At 37.4% G+C, this 18398-nt stretch overlaps 1 protein-coding gene across 1 annotated transcript in view; it reads left to right on the top strand.

Moving 5' to 3' along the window:
* Nucleotides 1-18398, top strand: part of LOC140336042 (dynein axonemal heavy chain 11-like) — a 182173-nt gene that overhangs the window by 72987 nt on the left and 90788 nt on the right. Inside the window, exons 33-39 of the mRNA XM_072419096.1 lie at nt 2171-2375; nt 3813-3978; nt 5589-5691; nt 7929-8168; nt 8725-8886; nt 9031-9224; nt 14478-14640. Coding sequence (XP_072275197.1) covers nt 2171-2375; nt 3813-3978; nt 5589-5691; nt 7929-8168; nt 8725-8886; nt 9031-9224; nt 14478-14640 — 1233 coding nt within the window. The remainder of the gene's footprint in view (nt 1-2170; nt 2376-3812; nt 3979-5588; nt 5692-7928; nt 8169-8724; nt 8887-9030; nt 9225-14477; nt 14641-18398) is intronic.

The raw sequence follows: 18398 nt of genomic DNA, 5'->3' as shown, positions 1-18398 counted from the left end.
GATTGAGTTAAAATTCAGTTTGCAACAAGTAAATAAATGGCTCTATTGCTTTTTTTTAATCAACCCAGAAAGTTGATTCAATAAAACAATAAAGTTGCTTGAATAAAAGTAGTAGAGAGTTAACATAACAGGTTTCAAAGCTTAAACAAGAAATAAATGAATTGTGAATTTACAAGACTGGCTGAGAATTAGTATGTTAGTAGTTTTGCACGAAAGACACATGCACATATGTGTCTTTTAACTGTTTTTTGCTTTTTCGTGGGAGTTATGCCATAGGTTGTAGATCTTAGAAGTTCACAGTATTCCATTCCTATTGTTTTACAGTCCTGAATTTCTTTCTTTTGCAGAAGTCATGAAGTCACTCTTGTGGCACGTGCAATTAAGTGTTTGAACGAGCACGCCCTTCTGTCCTTTCCTATTTTTACCAGCCACATTTTGTCTATCTACTGTACATCTTTTATCTGATATACCTTGTCTAAATCACTCAACACACATTAGTGCGTCGCTCAGTTTATTAGGAATTGATCATGCGTTCATGCCTTTTTCCATTTCGAGAGTGCTTTTAAGTATTAGGCCCTGCTGTAATCAAGTTGAACGTGATAATGAGAACATGCTCACATTGTTAAAGTAAATGATCCAGTGCACTTAAAGTGAAGACACATTTGAACTACAATTTGTGGTCTTCAAAGCCTATTGAATAGTCTGGGTGGAATGTTTATGGCATAATAACCCCTTAAGTTCCAGGTTCTAGCCCAGGATATGGTTGGGTTCACTGAATAAATCTCACGCTTACAGACCTACAATTATGCTGTCTATATAGATGCCAGTGCTGTTATATTGTTAAAGTTGTTTCACTACTCAAGATGTGGAAGTCCTGCAAGGCTGGTTCACACTTTAAATGAAATACATGTTTAATAATCTATTCAGGTGCACTTAGTCAAATACAAATGGACATTTTTACATATATTAGGCATAATCTACATAGCTTTAACACAAAACAGGTTCTTTAATTTAGTCATGTGACTAATATTTTTACATTTGACTGGACATGGCAAAAAAATAAGTGGCACTTTTCTAAAAATAAGTATACATATTCTGGTGTAATAAGCTATATGGTTTTAGGTATTAAAAATGTACTAAAAACCACAACAAGTTCTTCACAGCCACCAATCAGATTTTATATTTCAGTGAACGTGGGTTGCTGTTTGGCTCCAGTTCTTTAACAGTGTTACCCATGGCCAAAATGCAATGACGGATTTAGGGCCAACAGTGGCCCCTGTGCAGAACTGGAGGTCCCCCACAAGTCAGTAAAAAAGCTATTGGTTCAAGAGAGTCCAGGGCAGTTTGTACGGCGGCACACTATGCGCATCCCTATATCTGCCCTTGCTAACGAGCTAAAATTTGTTTTAAAACAATCATTTGGCTAAAAGTAATACTAAAGGTATATAATACTTTAGATTTCATCAACAAATTATTAATTATTTGCCACTTTTTTTGTTAAATGTTAAATATACCATTGATAACATTTTGTTATTAGAAGTACAAAAACTGCATGTGGATTATAACTTCTTCTGCACTGTGCAGTGTTATCTGAAGTAGTATTATGAACCTTCCCCAGTTCTTTTCTGAGGACCACAGAACATCACTTATGTTGTGGGGATGATAAGAGGGAGACATGTAGTGTTGTTTCAGAATGACGATACTGCTTCTGCATGAAAAAAGTATGTTAATTATTGATGTCAGCCTAATAAGGGAAAAAAGACTGGACAAAAAAAAAATACAGTAGCCACCACATTTAACTAAAGAACTGGTAAGCTGTAATATATTACATTTTTATACATGGCTTTATATATAATTTTAATGTTGTTTGTAAAGCTATTACCATGCAAGGGACCTGATTTTTTAAAGACTGGAGAACATAGACTTAAATGGGAGAATCTGAGTTATCCACAAACCCGGAATGGATTTCTTAATAATCATTTGCTATAGGTTGGCAAATGTTTTTATTCCTGTACCAGACCCCTTCCATGTTTGCTGGATGACCCAGGTTAATCCATGAAAGCCTATCTTCTTCAGTCTTGGTGAGTTTTAATAAATCAGTCCCAGTATGTCATGCTTCATTATGCACATCCAAACTAATAACATAATATTTATATTATTTTACTTTTAGACTGTCTTGGTACATACCTCTGAAACCATCCGCTTAAGATTCTTTCTAGATTTGCTGCTGGAGAAAGGGAAACCAATAATGCTGGTTGGAAATGCAGGAGTAGGAAAAACTATCCTGGTGTCTGATAAATTGGCAAAATTGCCAGAAGATTACATGGTGGCCAAAGTGCCTTTCAACTACTACACTACATCTGCCATGCTGCAGCGTAAGTGATGGCATTATTGTGAAATCATAATGAATCAATGTTCAGAATTCTTTTTTCTACGTTTTACATATTTTCTTTAGAGATTATATTTTAATTTTTTTTTCTTGGTAAAGAAAATTATTAAATGTTTTAAAGTGCATTAGTCATAATTACATCAATCAGTAACTATATGTCTTTTACCATAATGGGTATTGTATCTAACATGATCTTGTACTTATTAGTCACCTCCCCAGAGTTCCTGGGCAAAAGACTCCTGCCCATTGGTATTAACCCTCATTCCCTGGAATGGCAATGCTTGTAAAAGCATACATTGGCAAGTTCTAACCAACTTAACTTACCCACAAACTGTAGCTGGGCCTCCAAATATAAGCCCCGTTGAGAGGCAGATGGGTATACAGTGTCTGCAAATTTGTACAGATTCTATTTGATACCAGTTTATCAGATTTTTTTTTTTTTTTTAAATTTCTAATATTTGTGTTCAGTCAAAGCTAGGCATGTGCCTTCCCTCAACAGGAGATGCCCCATAGTTGAGGTACAAGATCACCACAACCATTCCCTTTTTTGTTGGGATTTGGGTGGGGGACTTATGGTAGAACACACAAATATCCTCACCCAAGAGTGTGAGTACATGGGTAGATATCCCTTACCCATTACGTGTTAAAAATAAATAATGTAAATAAACACACTGACATAATAGAAAAATGAAGTTATTTGTTTTTTTTAAAAAAGCATAACACATACCTACCTTTTTTTTAAACTTGTATGCCCCCAAAAGGGAACCCAAATCAGTAACATCAGAAGCCACATCAATCACAATGTCAATTATGTAGGCCTATTGAACTTCTGATGCTAATTGACAGATCCCTCATGCTACACTTACAGTATAGTCCAGAAACATCCTTTTATTATTTCTGCACTGTCCCAAGAATCCTTCATTGACAGATTTTACATACAGGGGTGAAAAAACTTGTTTAGATTTAAACATGGAGATACGTTTGTGTGAAATTCTGATGCAATTGGAACCCCACCCTATCATTAGATGTAAAATGCATTTTAAACTTTTCACTTAAAAATATTACATTTTTACATAATAAAAAATCTTTGTGAATAAAATATTAAAATAGGGAAAATAGCATGCCCTATAAATGCAGTTTTCTAGACATAAGTAGCAACCACAACTTTTTAGGTGACTCAAGCAACATTATTATTAGATGTGAGAAGAACAGTTGCAAAAAAAACTTTTTTTGTTGATGTATTGGGTCAATGTGCCATAGGAGCATAAACATTTTAATTTAATAAGTGTTCTGTGACACTATGCCCCACCTTAGAAGATAATCATATACACTATATCAGATAAATTCTGTTTACACTTAAAGCTTTTTGCCTATTGGATTGATGAAAACATGGGTTGACATTGTTTACTTTCTATTATAAAAGGTGTTTTGGAGAAACCTTTAGAAAAGAGAGCTGGACGAAACTATTCTCCGCCTGGAACCAAAAAACTTGTTTATTTTATTGATGATCTCAATATGCCAGAAGTGGATGCTTTTAGCACAGTGCAGCCTCACACTTTAATTAGACAACACCTGGATTACAGCCATTGGTGAGTATGTACTGATTTGGGAAATGTTGGTGGTAAATGTAATAAGATATATGTGAGCATGTGACCCACGTCTAAATGTATTTAATGGGACACAATAGGAATAGACACATTTGGGAAATGTATTATTAATAACATATTTTTTGTAAAACTTTTAGTTTTTCTGAACATAGTATCATCTATGAAATTGCTGTTGGCAGTGGTGGTGGGAGGAAGATTTCTATATAGGAAAATGTAAATGATTCTACAGTTCATGCCAGAATCTCCCTCTAGGTTTACTCACACACTTTATGATTAGTTCACCAAACCCAACAAATTCAGGAGATAGGTTTTTCAGAAACTAGTTAAGCTGGATTACTGTAACATGCAAACCATGACATAATGCTATTCATTTTTAATTGTAACCCTAAAACATACCCCTACATTTATTGAATTACAGTGCACATATTGAAACATATTTGCTTTGTAGCGGATAGAAACAACATTGGTGCAGATCTTTTGAAAGGATTGCTGTGGTGCATTTGCAGCCCATTCAAAACAGATGAGATATTTTACTGCAGACAAATGTTCACATGCATGCTATAATATACTTCAAAGGTCCAAATCCATCTGTAAAGATTTGATTCTATCTATTGTTCCTGTAAGCATCCAAAAGATCTTTAAGCAAAATATGAATTCTTTTTCTCTGAAAATGCACTCACTGTCATCTCACATCCCCTCCTATCCAAACATATCATACTTTCCTTCAGTGACCTTCTTTTTTCTTCACACTTGTCATAATCAATAAGCATAAAGATCCTTGGAGTATGAGTGCTTTTATAGCCCTAGAAGACACAGCGCCAGGCTGGGTTTTACAGAACATACCAGTAAGTTAATACACAGCTTTTCATCTGAGGGGATAAAAAGCTTAGATATGATGCAAAAACATTTCATGAAAAAAGTACATTCTGCATTTGTAAACGCATATGCATATTAAAACACTTTCTCAGTGATTTATTCTTCAGATGTGTGGAAGCTGCCAAGTTATCCATAGCCTGTTAGGAGATCTTTTGATACGTTCAGGGGTTATTCACAGTCCCAGACTTGCAAATATACTCGGTGAGGATATCCTTATCTTTTTAGCTTCACTTGTTTAAACCTCAACCCCCTCATCGTTGTTGGTTGAAGTGCATTCAGCAGACTGGAGTTTAAGCCAAAGTGCATACATGTTCTAAGTCAGCGCTTCTCAACCAGGCTTCCTCCAGAGATTGCCAGGACAGTTCCTGCTCCAATTGGCAAATTGTTGGTGTCAGTTTTATTGACACCACAGATTTTTTTGGCTAACTCTAAGGGTGACATTCTTTCCACTAACCAGTACCTTACCTGTACTGTGAGTTGTGGAAATAGTAAATTATAGCAGGGGTTCTCTGAAGATCTGAAAGTTATTTCAAGGGTTTTCCTTATGTTACAAAAGGTTGAGAAACACTGTTCCAAGTCATACAAAACGCCACAATGTATGAGCCAGTCTCATAAGCTGCCTGTTTGCAGATAATAATAATAGAGCAGTAAATATGATAGGATCATTGAACGTGACACCACATGAGTCTGTATTTGTGTTTATGTGATTATTGTAGGTATGACAGACAGAAATTGGTAGCTAAAGAAATACACAACTGCCAATACATAACGTGCATGAATCCCACCGCTGGAAGTTTTTCCATTAATCCTCGTCTGCAGGTAATCTATCATTCAGCATGTCACTTGTCTTTAGTGTACAAGGCGTTACATTTGATGCATGACTTGACCTGTCACATATGTGATCTATAGTAACCATAGCGACTGGGGAAAAAAGGTCAGTTCATGTTTCTAAAATAAATTGTATTTTTATAGCACCAGCAGTTTTCTGTGCACATTACAGCGGGCGTGTTCTAGAGAAATTAATTTGTGTGAGGTATCGGGAACCCTTGACTCCTAGCAGTTGCTAAACTACATCTAGCGTTATATGTGGTGTTAGATCAGTCATGTAAATCCAGCACTGTATTAAAATTAATCGGTTTATGTGTTGGTCGTCGGGGTCTGTGTTACCCCTCTGTCCGTAGATTGTCCGTTTAGAAACTTGCTACCTGAAATTTAGCCCAACTATACTCTGCCATATTGAGCCTTTTTGGATACCTGACCATGGCCTGATCTTGACAACGCTTCTTGTCTTACTGCCTGCCCTGACCTTGATCTGTCCAGACCTTGGGCTCTCCTGCTCCCTGTGCCAACCTCAGTCTGTCTCCACCTTGTCTCATGCTAGCAGCATACCCAGTGCCTGATTTTGGCTGTTCCTACAAGAATCTTCCGTTCTGAAGCCCCTGATGGGGAAGTGCTGCTGGTTGCTTCCTGGTGTTCTCTTCACAGCAAAGTAGTATGGTGGCCACTAGGGTTACCACCCCATCACCCCTTGCAGGGTGCTCTGGTGATGACTGGGAAACGCTTAGACTCCACGCCCCGGGTAATTCCACATCACCTGCCAGAAGGCCCAGCCCTAACAATTGGAAAAGGGAAACCATAGGAAAATGCCCATTTGGGAGTCACTTGTAATTCAAATCTATACAAGGATTGAGATGTGAGCCTTTTTCTTGTGGTGGGTTAAGAGAGCAAACTGAGGTTGCCACCCAAGTATAAGGATGGCTCTTCTACAGATGTGTCCACCACACTAACCGTAAAGGTGTCCCTCCCCTCAGCATGTTGTCTAGGTGTCACCTTTGACTCGGCCCTCTCATTCACCCCCCATATTCAGAACATTTCAAGGTCCTGTCATTTTTACCTACGCAACATCTCCAAAATCTGCCCCTACCTGTCCCCATAGACCACCAAACTCTTTGTACACGCTCTTATCTCTCGTCTGGACTACTGTAACATCCTTCTGTCCGATATTCCACTAACCCGACTCTCTCCTCTACAATCTATTATGAATGCTGCAGCCAGACTTATCCATCCTTGCCACCACTCCTCTTCTGCCGCATTTCTTTTCAGTTCTCTTCACTGGCTTCCATTTCACCTTAGAATCAGATAAAGCTCCTGTGCTTTGCCTTTAAATCCCTCCACAGTTCTTGTCCCACTTACATTTCTGACCTGGTAAAAAAAATCTCGCCCAGCCACTCTCTCGGCTCCTAGGATGACCTACAACTGGCTCCAAGACTTTTCTAGAGCTGCCCCAGCTCTATCGAATTGTCTTCCTCATCCTTTTCGGCTTGCCCCTACTTACTGCTCATTTAAAAGAGCACTCAAAACCAATTTTTTCAAACTTGCCCACCCATCTTCTTCTCTTCTGTCTTTTGAAACCGTCACTATTTCCCACCACTACATATCTCCCCTCTTATTGTATGTTAATTCCCCCACCTCCTAGATTGTAAGCTCTTCAGGGCAGGGTCCTCTCCTGTGTCACTGTCTGTATTTGTCTGTCATTTGCAACCCCTATTTAATGTACAGCACTGCATATTATATTATATTAATAATAATAATAATAATAATAATAATATTGCAGGCTCGTCAACGTATAGTAGAAAGTAGATAACAATATCGTCTCTCTATTGTAAATGGGCCCTTTTAGTCTGGTTTAGGCTTCCATAGAGGTTGTCTTCCTTCTCACTTCTCTGAACAATGCTATCTCTGTGTTGCAAAAGGAGGATAAACCTGTCACTTACTAGTGTTTATAATTGTCATTCATATAATCCTGAGAGCCTTGTTATTTGGCCAGAGATAGAGAGCCTGTCTCTTTTACACGGAAGAGCCCCTAATGTTATCAGAATGAGAAGCACTCCACATCAATCCCTAAGAGAGAACCACTACAGTGACAAATAAAGAGAGGAGATTTAGGTATTTACAGATACCCATGGGTAGCTGGTTCCCTTCAATGTATCTTTGTAGCAGGGTTCTCATTTCCTTTAAACCAGTGGTAATGCATCCAACTTGCATTTATTTTTCAGAGACACTTCTCTGTGTTTGCTGTTCACTTTCCTGGATCTGAAGCATTAACTACCATCTACAGCAGGATAATTAGTGCCCATTTCCAACATGGTGGCTTCAGTTACAGTGTGATGAAGTCCTTGCCTACGCTTATACAATCTGCTATTTATCTCCATCACAAAATGACCCAGAATTTCCTGCCAACCGCTATAAGATTCCATTATATTTTCAACCTGCGAGATCTGACGCATGTTTTTCAGGTAACAGTTTATGTTTTTTACAGTTTTGATTTACAAGAGCATAGATCATATATGGATCTCCTAATAAAATACCATGGCTGTGGGTAACACATGGGAACCACAAACACACTCCATAGCCATTCACATCTTCCAAACTGGCCACTTTGTACTACATGTGGCTACATCACAAATGCACAAGTTAGGTCTTAGCCTGTGGCTTTGTTGAAGAATTTTGGTGTATATGAGCACCTCAACTCATAGCAACCAAGTACAATTCATACTTTACAGATTTGCTGTTTTATTTTACACCATCCTGTTATATATGCTCACCAAATTTTGCAGGATTTTTCTGGGTGACATATTTACAACAAGACCCCAGACAAAATGTTTTTTTATTTTTGGATAGGAAAGTAAAAATGAAAATAAGGATTCATGTCAGATTATCATCCAACTGAGGAAATGTTCCCTCTCTTTCTGATACCCTTACAAGAAAGGGAGGGCATGTCACAGGTTGCAAAGTATATTTATTTTAAGTAATCCATACCAATGTACAATAATGTGCTGTGTCGTTTTGCAGGGAATGCTTTTTGCTTCCCCTGAGTGTATTCGTTTCTCCAGTGATTTGGTCCACTTGTGGCTTCATGAATCATGCAGAGTGTACTCAGACAAGCTCATGGAAGAAAAAGACATAGAACACTTTAAAAAAGTGCTTATTGACACTGCAAAAAGATTTTTTGAGGTAAGACCTTAGAATAAAAACATTGTATTTTCAAAAGAGACGCCATTCTGAATGTTAATAAAATCAAATTTGTGCAATTCTTTGAAAATTTTAAATGTTATAGATTATTATCCTTATCAGTTATTATTAACTTTCTTTTGGCAGGGTGTAGATGAACATATATTCATTAATAAGCCACTGGTTTACTGTCATTTTGCCCATGGTGTTGGAGAACCAAGGTATTTCCCTATATCAGACTGGGAAAAGTTGACACGAATCCTTACAGATGCTCTGGAACACTACAATGAGATACATGCAGCAATGAATCTGGTTCTGTTTGAGGAAGCCATTCAACACATGTAAGTTGCCTGAACTCCCCTTGCATGCAAAAAAATAGTTATCTGCCTGACAGCTTTCAGGATGGATGTACATAGTCTGGTTTTTGCATGGAAAGTGCATTTTAGCCAAAGACGAACTAAAACTTTTCTATAGTTTCAAATAATAGAGCAGTTTAGATTTTTTTTATAAAATACGTTATCACTTCTGTTTCTAATGTGTAAACAGGCTGATCGTACTTAATATGTGCATCACCATGAATGACATGAATAGTACACAAGTATACCTGTCAGAAGCAGGGCCCTTCAAGACAATAAGGAGCATGTTTATAAAGTAGTCAATAATTGCTTCAACAATTCAATAATTGCTGCTATGTTTTCAGCAGCAGTGCATCCTTTACTTGTACCTTCAAGGGATTGAGTCACAGTTGCCGCTTATCTGTATTCACATCCTTCAAGGTGAAATCCAGGTTTGGGTAACATTGGCAATATTTATGGTTATACGCATGTTACAGCCCCTGACTCTAGCCCTAAATTCTCATTTACATGTTAGAGAATTAATATTAGTGAATTGTCATTGATTCCTATGAAATACCAGCCAACCCAGTTCCACCAGCTAAATACTGCCCACATTCTCTGCACATTGTCCTTTGTGCAAAGTCTAAAATCCTCAGTTGCATTTACTGGGATTCTGCAATTCATGTGATAACCTTAAAAATTTTGAGATAAGTCACCAACCAACCTGATACCATAAGTTTAGTTGACAGCCACTAAACAAATTTTTCAGAGATTAGGTTATCTTGGAGAAACAATAGCCTAATGGATGTCAAATAATTGTTGCTGGAAGTGATCTTTCGTGAATGTTTCCAGTGACAGATGAAAAAACGCTGTACATACACTGTACACTGTACACACAGTGCCATTCTGTTATGGAGGGGGGACTAGCGTCCAGAGCATCTATAGAAATGCACAGCTGTCATTCTTGCTCAGTTGTTCATTATTCCATGAAGACAGATTAATGAATGACGTAAGCGGACCACTGTACATATGTCAGATTTTCACCATCTGACAGGTTTTCAATCATAGCTTTACTGTTCTATTCCTAAACATGACAATTAATGATAATTCAATGTTTAGTCAGACATTGTTAGTTCAGTGCATTAAGATTTATCTGCTATATACCTACCCCAATTTTTAACTTTTTGTTTACACTTTTTCACAATCCTTAATTTTAAATCAGATTTCTGCAGATCAGTTGAATGAGAAAACATGAAGTTAATCACTAGGCAAAACCCATTACATACAATTAAAACAAAAACAGAGCTATCAAAGGATAAACAAAACCTGTCCTTATAAGTCTTGTTGCTCACAAACCATAGCTAGGCCAGGTAGGTGACGCATTGGGCAGTAAATCAGCATTACACCAATACTAGTACTAATCTGTGACACAGAAACCTGGGATGATAAAGAAAAGTGACAAATATTAGGCTGTGTACTGATCTGTCTAAATATAATTACAAATCCTTTTGCATCTTTTGCATATAAAACATTTTACATATGTGTAGTTTATAAATATTTCATATATGTATACCTGGTTTCCTAAATGCAATTCTAAGGTTTTACTGTAACATAATGAGTTGGCATGATGAGAATACTAAATTGTGTGCAATATGTGCAGAAAATTTGTGCCGCTTTGTAGCTGAACTAATTGAATTGAGTGCCCTGGTTATATATAGCTGTTTTAAAACTAAACAGAAGGAGCCACCATAAGGAAAAAAATTTTAACTGCACTTTAGTTTGCCACAGCTTTGTGAAGCAAACTTTATACAGCTTGTCCAGTATTTAAAACTTGTAGCGATTCTACAGTGGAAGTGGAATTTTGAAATTCCTATTTGCTTGGTGGTTATAGTGATCTTTGAGTTTGAGTTTTATTAAATAGTGAGGCATTGAGTTTGATTTACTACATATGCATGGAATTTGTTAATAAAGCAGATATAAAAGACACAAAGTAACACAGCTCTGTCATCATTAATACATCATTACATTTACTTTTAAATTCAGCCAACGTAAGCACTTGAATTTGACTCAACTGCTCATAGGGTGTGCCAAAAGAGAATAAATGTACTTCTTAGAGTATTAGTATTGATATCCTTTTACAGGATGGTGAACATCAGTGAATCTGGTTTTGGAAGGATTCTTTTCAGGGCGGTAGAAATTTATCTAATTTGCCCGAACCGTAAGGTGGTGGGCCAGGGGTTGCTTCACTACAGTTGTTGTTGCCCCAATGCTGATTTGAGAGGAGTAAGCCAAATGCGTTATCTTCCCAGACTTGTAGCATGTTTTGAGTATGCCTACTATTCATGAGTGGTTGGAAATTCCATATTTCTCCTATACCCCCTGAAGAAGCTATTTGCGAAACATGTTTGTAAAATAGACATTTCTGAACAATGTTGCCACAGTTTGTTGCCTAAATGGACTGATTGATGTCATTGTACTCCTGTACTCGGCTACTACTAATTTTGAAAATGTACGGTCATGTTTTGGAATAAATATGTTCATGTTCTTTGTATACTTGTATATAAATTTGTTTTTTAGCTAACAAAAAAAAAAACACTTTTGGATTGGAACCCCAGTCTGGGCATAGAACTTAATGTCTTCTTTGCTAATGTCCTTCTAAAAATTAAAAATTAATAAAAACGAAAAACGCTCATGCATGAGATTGGCACTTTTTTTTCGTTGCAAGAAAATCTCTTTCTGCATATGCTCGAGACTGGGCATGTGAAGAAGGACCAGCCCCTATGATGTATGTGTCCTTTGAGGGTTTCCCACTCCCTAGACGAAAGATAAGTGATCCTCCCTTTCTAATTAAAAATAGACTTTTTTTCATTATATAAAAGGGTGTGTTCCTGGCTCTCCTCTTCCCCCCCACACCTCCAAAAACATTAATCTAGATTTATCGGCTTCCCCAAAAATTGGTACCTGTGGAAAATAAACAGCACAACCAGGGTTCAGTCCGAGCTGTTGGGCACAATATAGACTTGTGAGAATGAAAATATTGTATTTAAAAATAAACAAATACAAAATTATGAGACAAGTATTGCAGTATTTTGCTGTCAACTTTATAATGAAATGATAATAGCTCAACAGAACTTTTCTTTTTGTTCTGTTTTGTGTGTAACTCTTCCTGGTTAATTAAATAATTCAAAGTGCAATGTACAAAGTACAGAGACCCAAAGCAACCAAAGTGAAATTTTTACTGATCAAATTCTAATACACCTATATTTACTCTGTTGCTGTGGGTTTTTGCACTTAGCACATTACCATTATTCTGTGCACAGCTTTATTAAAAAAAAGCTCTGAAGTCCTTGGGGGAAATGATTTCTAGCAATTACCAAAAGGTATGGACACACATTCTCTGAAATACAAAGGATTTTTTTTTTGTTTAAGACACCTTTTTGAAAAATGTATTATCATACCTCTCTTGTTCTTTAATGCTTGCAAAGATTTTATAAAGCACCCATTGTAACCAATAAAAAATGTTTAAATTTTGCTCATTGCCAAGAAGTAGACTTCCGTGGCTTTATTTAATAAGGCAAAGAGCAATGTTCAGAATGCTTTAGCTATACCAAACAATCTGCAATCATCATGTATTGTTCTGACTGCTGTAGACTGAAGAAAAGTTGAATTTTAACTGGTTGATAGGTTATTGCCCTTTGCTCATCTTTACTGCTCCCTGCAGTACATTATTAAAACAAAGTGATTACTTTAGGAGATTTTGCAAGGGCATGGAAACATGGCAGGTTTGAAAACCCAACTAAATTCCAAATCGAACAAGGCAAATTCCTAAAGCAATCATGTTGAATAGTATAATTTATAAGTATTCATTTTGAAACTGAACATTACAATTTTAAAAACTCCATTGTGTAGCTGTGTTTGGCTTTAGCTGTGCAGGTATCCATATCCTTCACCTATCATGACTTTTGGTTTCCTGTTAACACGTTACGGTCCAACCACCACTGCCTAATATCTATAGCTCCAAGTCCTCCAGCCCCTCCTCATATGGACACACGATTTCTACTATAATTCATGAATGTTAGGAAAAGTAGTCTGCCATCTATTGTCCTTCCTACTTCAGGGGTTGCATGGTCACGTCTAAATGACTCTCAATTCATAAAAAAACTGAAATGCAACCTCAATTCTATATAAAAACTGATAATTTGTCTGTCACTCTGCTTATTTGCACTGTTTGTATTCAATTATTAACTTGATTGGTATTAAAATTTGCCTTGTTCAATTTGGACTTTATTTGGGCTATAGTTGTACTTAAAACAGGACTTTGGGGAAACAATAAAAAAATATATCTGACAGTTTTATTATCTGGTAAAATATTGATATTACTTTTCAGCCTGTTCGGCAATGCACTCATTTCTGCACATTTCAGTCAAGAGAACTTTACAAAATGTCTTTGTTCAACTCTAAAGCTCCTTGTGTCGTCTTTCTGCTGCTCGAAATATTTATAAAGCAGTATGATCCATTGGCTGGTTAATAGTCTGAAGGTGAAATAGTTAAAGGAAAATATTAAAATGTTTAGCAATACACCTATGTAGGCTGCTAGTTTATTAGGTGTTCCCCTAGATGATAACATTGGCTCTCAAATTTCTGGAGAGGGGTATTTTTAATGTGCAAGGATCTTCACAAAGACATTTCAGACACCCAAGGCTCGATAGATGAGAAAGTCTACGTTAAGTGGTTCCACTGAGGGGTAGTAGTAGTAGTGTCCCAAACTGGTGTAGGTAAATGTGTATAACAAATAAAGGAGTCTAAAGGCTTACAATCACAATAAGCGGTAAAACCCTAAAATTTGTGATACCCAGGATGGATGCTGGAGTAAGCTGCAAGGTCTTTCCTAAAGAAATCTTATTGCAGGATAGGCTGCATCATACTTAAAAGAGCAGGTGCTGTCCTGTGGTCACTGCTCTTATTCTATCTCTCCCATATTCTGAATTCTCCTGCTGAAATACAGCCATTTAAACTTTTTCTCTCCCTGCCATTCAGCTCCCACTCAAGCTTGGGCTGCCAGTTGTGCAGCTTCTGTTGCCAAAGGGACTGGCAGTCAAACAAGGGTCACAGTTAAGGACATTGCTCCATAGCAGGTACGACATAAGAAGTATTGGTCTCCTCTATCTGGACAGATTAAAAAGGGTATAAAACACACATAAAAGTCTAAACAGAATTTCATGTATTTTGATCTTCTTCCTCTCTCTTCTGATGGTACAGCTGCCGTATCAGTCGAATTCTGGAGTTTCCATATGGCAACGCCCTGTTGATTGGCGTCGGAGGTAGTGGAAAGCAAAGCTTATGTCGCTTGGCTGCATTTCTCAGCTCTCTTGAAGTTTTCCAAATAACTCTTCGTAAAGGTTACAGCATCAATGATCTCCGGGTAAGACACACAACTTATAGGATTTCTAATGCATAGAATGTTCCATACCAATTAATATAGTTATGTGGCCATATAACATCATGAATATAACTTATGTAAGTACTGCTTTGGGGCCATATGCACACCCCTTACTTCTTCTGTGCTGGTGTGGGGGGTGTATATAGATGCAGAGCTGGGAGTGCAAATCTGAGGGCAGATGTGTGTGGCCAATATCTGTCCTAAGTGGCAGAGCCAGTTCAAAGAGCCAGGGGCACAAAGGGCTCAAACTGTAGGTTTCGACTACTAAGCATTCTCTGACCTATCACTGTCTATTCTCCCTGATTGTTGCCTCTAACTCTGACTACAAATGTCTGTCCGACACCCACCCTATCCTCTGTCTGGATATTTAAAACATCTCTCTGCTTGCTGCCTGTCCTGACCACTGTCTATATACTGATAATGCCTCTCTACTTGCTGCCTGTCCTGACCCCAGTTTACCCTCTGACTTTGCTTCCTGACCTCCACTTGAAACATCTTGCTGTCTGCCACCTGTCTTGGCCCTTGCTTGGAACCTAACTGTACAGCCTGCTGTATCCCAGCTGTCTCCAACCCAAAGCCCCCTGTCAGTCCTCCGCTGGTAGGGTGACCCTGAAGGCCATGATCTTGTGACATCCTGCAAGAAGGTTACTGTGCCGTTACCCCTTGCAGGGTGTTTTGAGGAAGACCAGGTATCACTTTGACTCCATGGGCCTGATTTAATAAAGCTCTCCAAAGCTGGAGAGGATACAATTTCATTGGTGAAGTTGATGAAGTGATCCAGCAAACCTGAAAAGTTATTAGGATCAAGTAGTCATGTATAGACTGTTTACAGACATCAAGAGAAATGGCTTAATGAACACAATCACACAGAGCAGTGTTTGCTAAAGTTCATCTGGATTGCACTACACTGTACATGGATTGCAGATTCTGTGACCACTTGGGTCCTTCCTAATGATTCTCCGGGTAAAGCTTGCTCTTCTATATGGTTTTACATACGGTTTCCTTTGCTTCCTGATAAGTTTACTGGATTTTTCTACACAGTGCACTATACACTATTTAGGAAGGTTTAATACCTCACTTCACAGCCTTGTGCAAAATTTGTGTTGAAATGGTAATTTGTAGTCACCATCAGAAGCCTGAGTGACAGAGTGACAATTGAGAAAGGTGCAGATTTAAAATTAAAATGTGTTTTGAGATTACTTTAACATGTTAAATCTTACATGAAATTTTAGAGATTTGGTTTACTTATGATTTAATTATAGCTCATAACCAATAAAACATACAAAATAAAATTCACATATACCACGTCTCTGACATACTGCACCAATCTGCATCACACTAGGAACATGTTATACTTATAATAACACTTTTTATTGGCTTCCATAGCACCAGACGGGTGAGCATTCTTTTCCATTATTATATACTACACACGCAATGCCATTTTAGCACTTCAATGCAATTAAAATGGTGGCAACGAGACTTCTCTGGTGTAAATAATGCCTGAAAGTAATTCTTTGCTTAATTATCCATTTGCAAATATTGCTTTTCAAAACAGTTTGCAGGTCAGAACAGAATAAGCAGTGCCATAATTACAGAAAACAAATAAACCAATTTCTTAACTCATCCTTAATTGCTGCAGAGGTCTCCACTAGCTGATGGAAGGGATGCAATAGTTGCCATGGTTTCCAGTGGTTTACATGGTAACTTTATTACCAGATAGAGCTCAATTCCATAACTCCAAGTTGCTGATTTGTAAGCTGGAAAACAGTTACTGATGTATTCTTACTATTACTATTTTTTAAAAGGATCAGCCAACCCAAAACCTATCTTTTTGGAGATGGAGCCAAGTTTAATAGCCCTGTAGGTTTTTTATTTTTCATTTTTGATGGGTTTCAGTGGAAAGCTCTTGACATTAGAGCTGTGTAAATGATGCCTATTTTGCTACAGATGCTCACTGCTCCACATCATTTCCGCATAATATAAAATTATTGCAAATACAGCACAAGGAATGGAATGTCGCAGAATAAAGAGGTGGGTAAATGTGGTGATTCCACCTCTGGTGTCTAGAATTATTTTTTTTTTTAACAGCCACCAACTAAAATAATTACCCTTACCAGTCACTTTAATAAGTATACCTTACTTAGTACCTAGTGGACCGTTGTTTACCTTTAGAACTGCAGTAATTCTTTATGGCCTATAAGGAATACAGGAACATCACGCAGTTGCTGCAGTATTGTTGTCTGCACATCCATGATACAAGTCTCCCATTCTGCGGTTTTCTATGAGGTAGGGATCTGGTAACTGCAGAGGCTTTTTGAGTCCAATGAGCCCATTGTCATGTTAAAGAAACCAGTATGAGATTATTTGAGCTTTGTGCCATGATGCGTTGTGCTGCTGCAAGTAGCCATCAGAAGTTCGGTGCACTTTGGTCATAAAGGGATGGACGTGGTCCCCAACAATACTAAGGCAGGCTGTGGCATTTAAAGGATGCTCAGTTGGTGCTAAGGGATCCAAAATGTTTATTACACACTATTACACCACCACCTGCCTGAACCGTTAATGCAAATCGGGGTCCTTGCTTAGATCCGTGGACCAACAACCATGCCATGTACTAAATCACCTTTCTTCTCCATGATGATGCTCAGTTTGAAATTCAGTAGGTTGTGTGGCCAATGTCTACATGTCTAAATGTATTGAGTATTGAGTAGCAGCCATGTAATTGGCTGATTAGATATTTAGTAGGTGCACCTAATAAAGTGTAGGTAGGCTGCACTCTAAAGGTGATCCTTTTCAAGTAAAAGTCCATCTTCTACGTTTTACTACACATCACATAAAGGTTTGTTGCAATGATTAAATAAAGTTTTTATTTTATAAAGTGATTTTTTTAAAGTGATTTTTATTGGTATAAGTTCCATGGCTATTGACTACCAAAAGTCTGTAGTTGATGTTTCATAGATTATTTAAATGTTACAGTGAACAATAGCTTTCAGCTTGCTTAAACTACCAATTACAGACCAGCTTCAATTAGTTTAGAATTCTTAGTTTATTGTAAGTGGATATTTAATTGGTTGTTGTAGTAAATACATGTTTTCATTTGGACTATTACCATAACTGCCACCCATTTAAAATGTCAGTTTCTGGGCATTGGAATCCTACATATTTGTTCTATGACAGGCAAACTTTAAAGAGCTGTTTGCTGGTATTCACAATTAGCTCTGAGCCCTATACAACGTTTACTATGTTATCAGTTTGGCGTCACCCTTGCCTCTGTCACCAAGCTCCTTAACCCTCAATAATCCTATAGATATTAAGAATCATTAGTAATAGCCACATACACTTAGTAGATGCATAAAGGCATCCTAGTCAGTGTCGCCAGCCCTTCTCTTCTCAGGATTATTTAGGCAATTTATTTGCTAGACAAAATGTACACAAAAGTGCATCGGGCATCCAACTGCACCAGGCTGAATCACCCACTACCTTACCTTATCAATTTATTAGAGCTTTAGCAAGACCTTTTTTTGGGTTCCTAGTACTTACCCACTGAAACAAATATATACATTCCAACTTTTATAGAATATAAAATATAGACATTCCAACTTTTCAATTGTTCATTTATGTTCAAAGACAGGAAGGGTTTTAACAGGGTTACCCCTTTTGTTATAGATTTATAGAGAGATTTATTTAGGTAGAGGACTAAAAGTGCAAAGGCAAAAACTATAATAAAAACAATTTTGCACCAG

The sequence above is a fragment of the Pyxicephalus adspersus genome, chromosome 7, assembly GCF_032062135.1.
Source record: "Pyxicephalus adspersus chromosome 7, UCB_Pads_2.0, whole genome shotgun sequence".
NCBI lineage: Eukaryota > Metazoa > Chordata > Amphibia > Anura > Pyxicephalidae > Pyxicephalus > Pyxicephalus adspersus.
The sequence above is the reverse complement of the archived record's forward strand: the minus strand, read 5'-3'. Positions and strand labels throughout refer to the sequence as shown.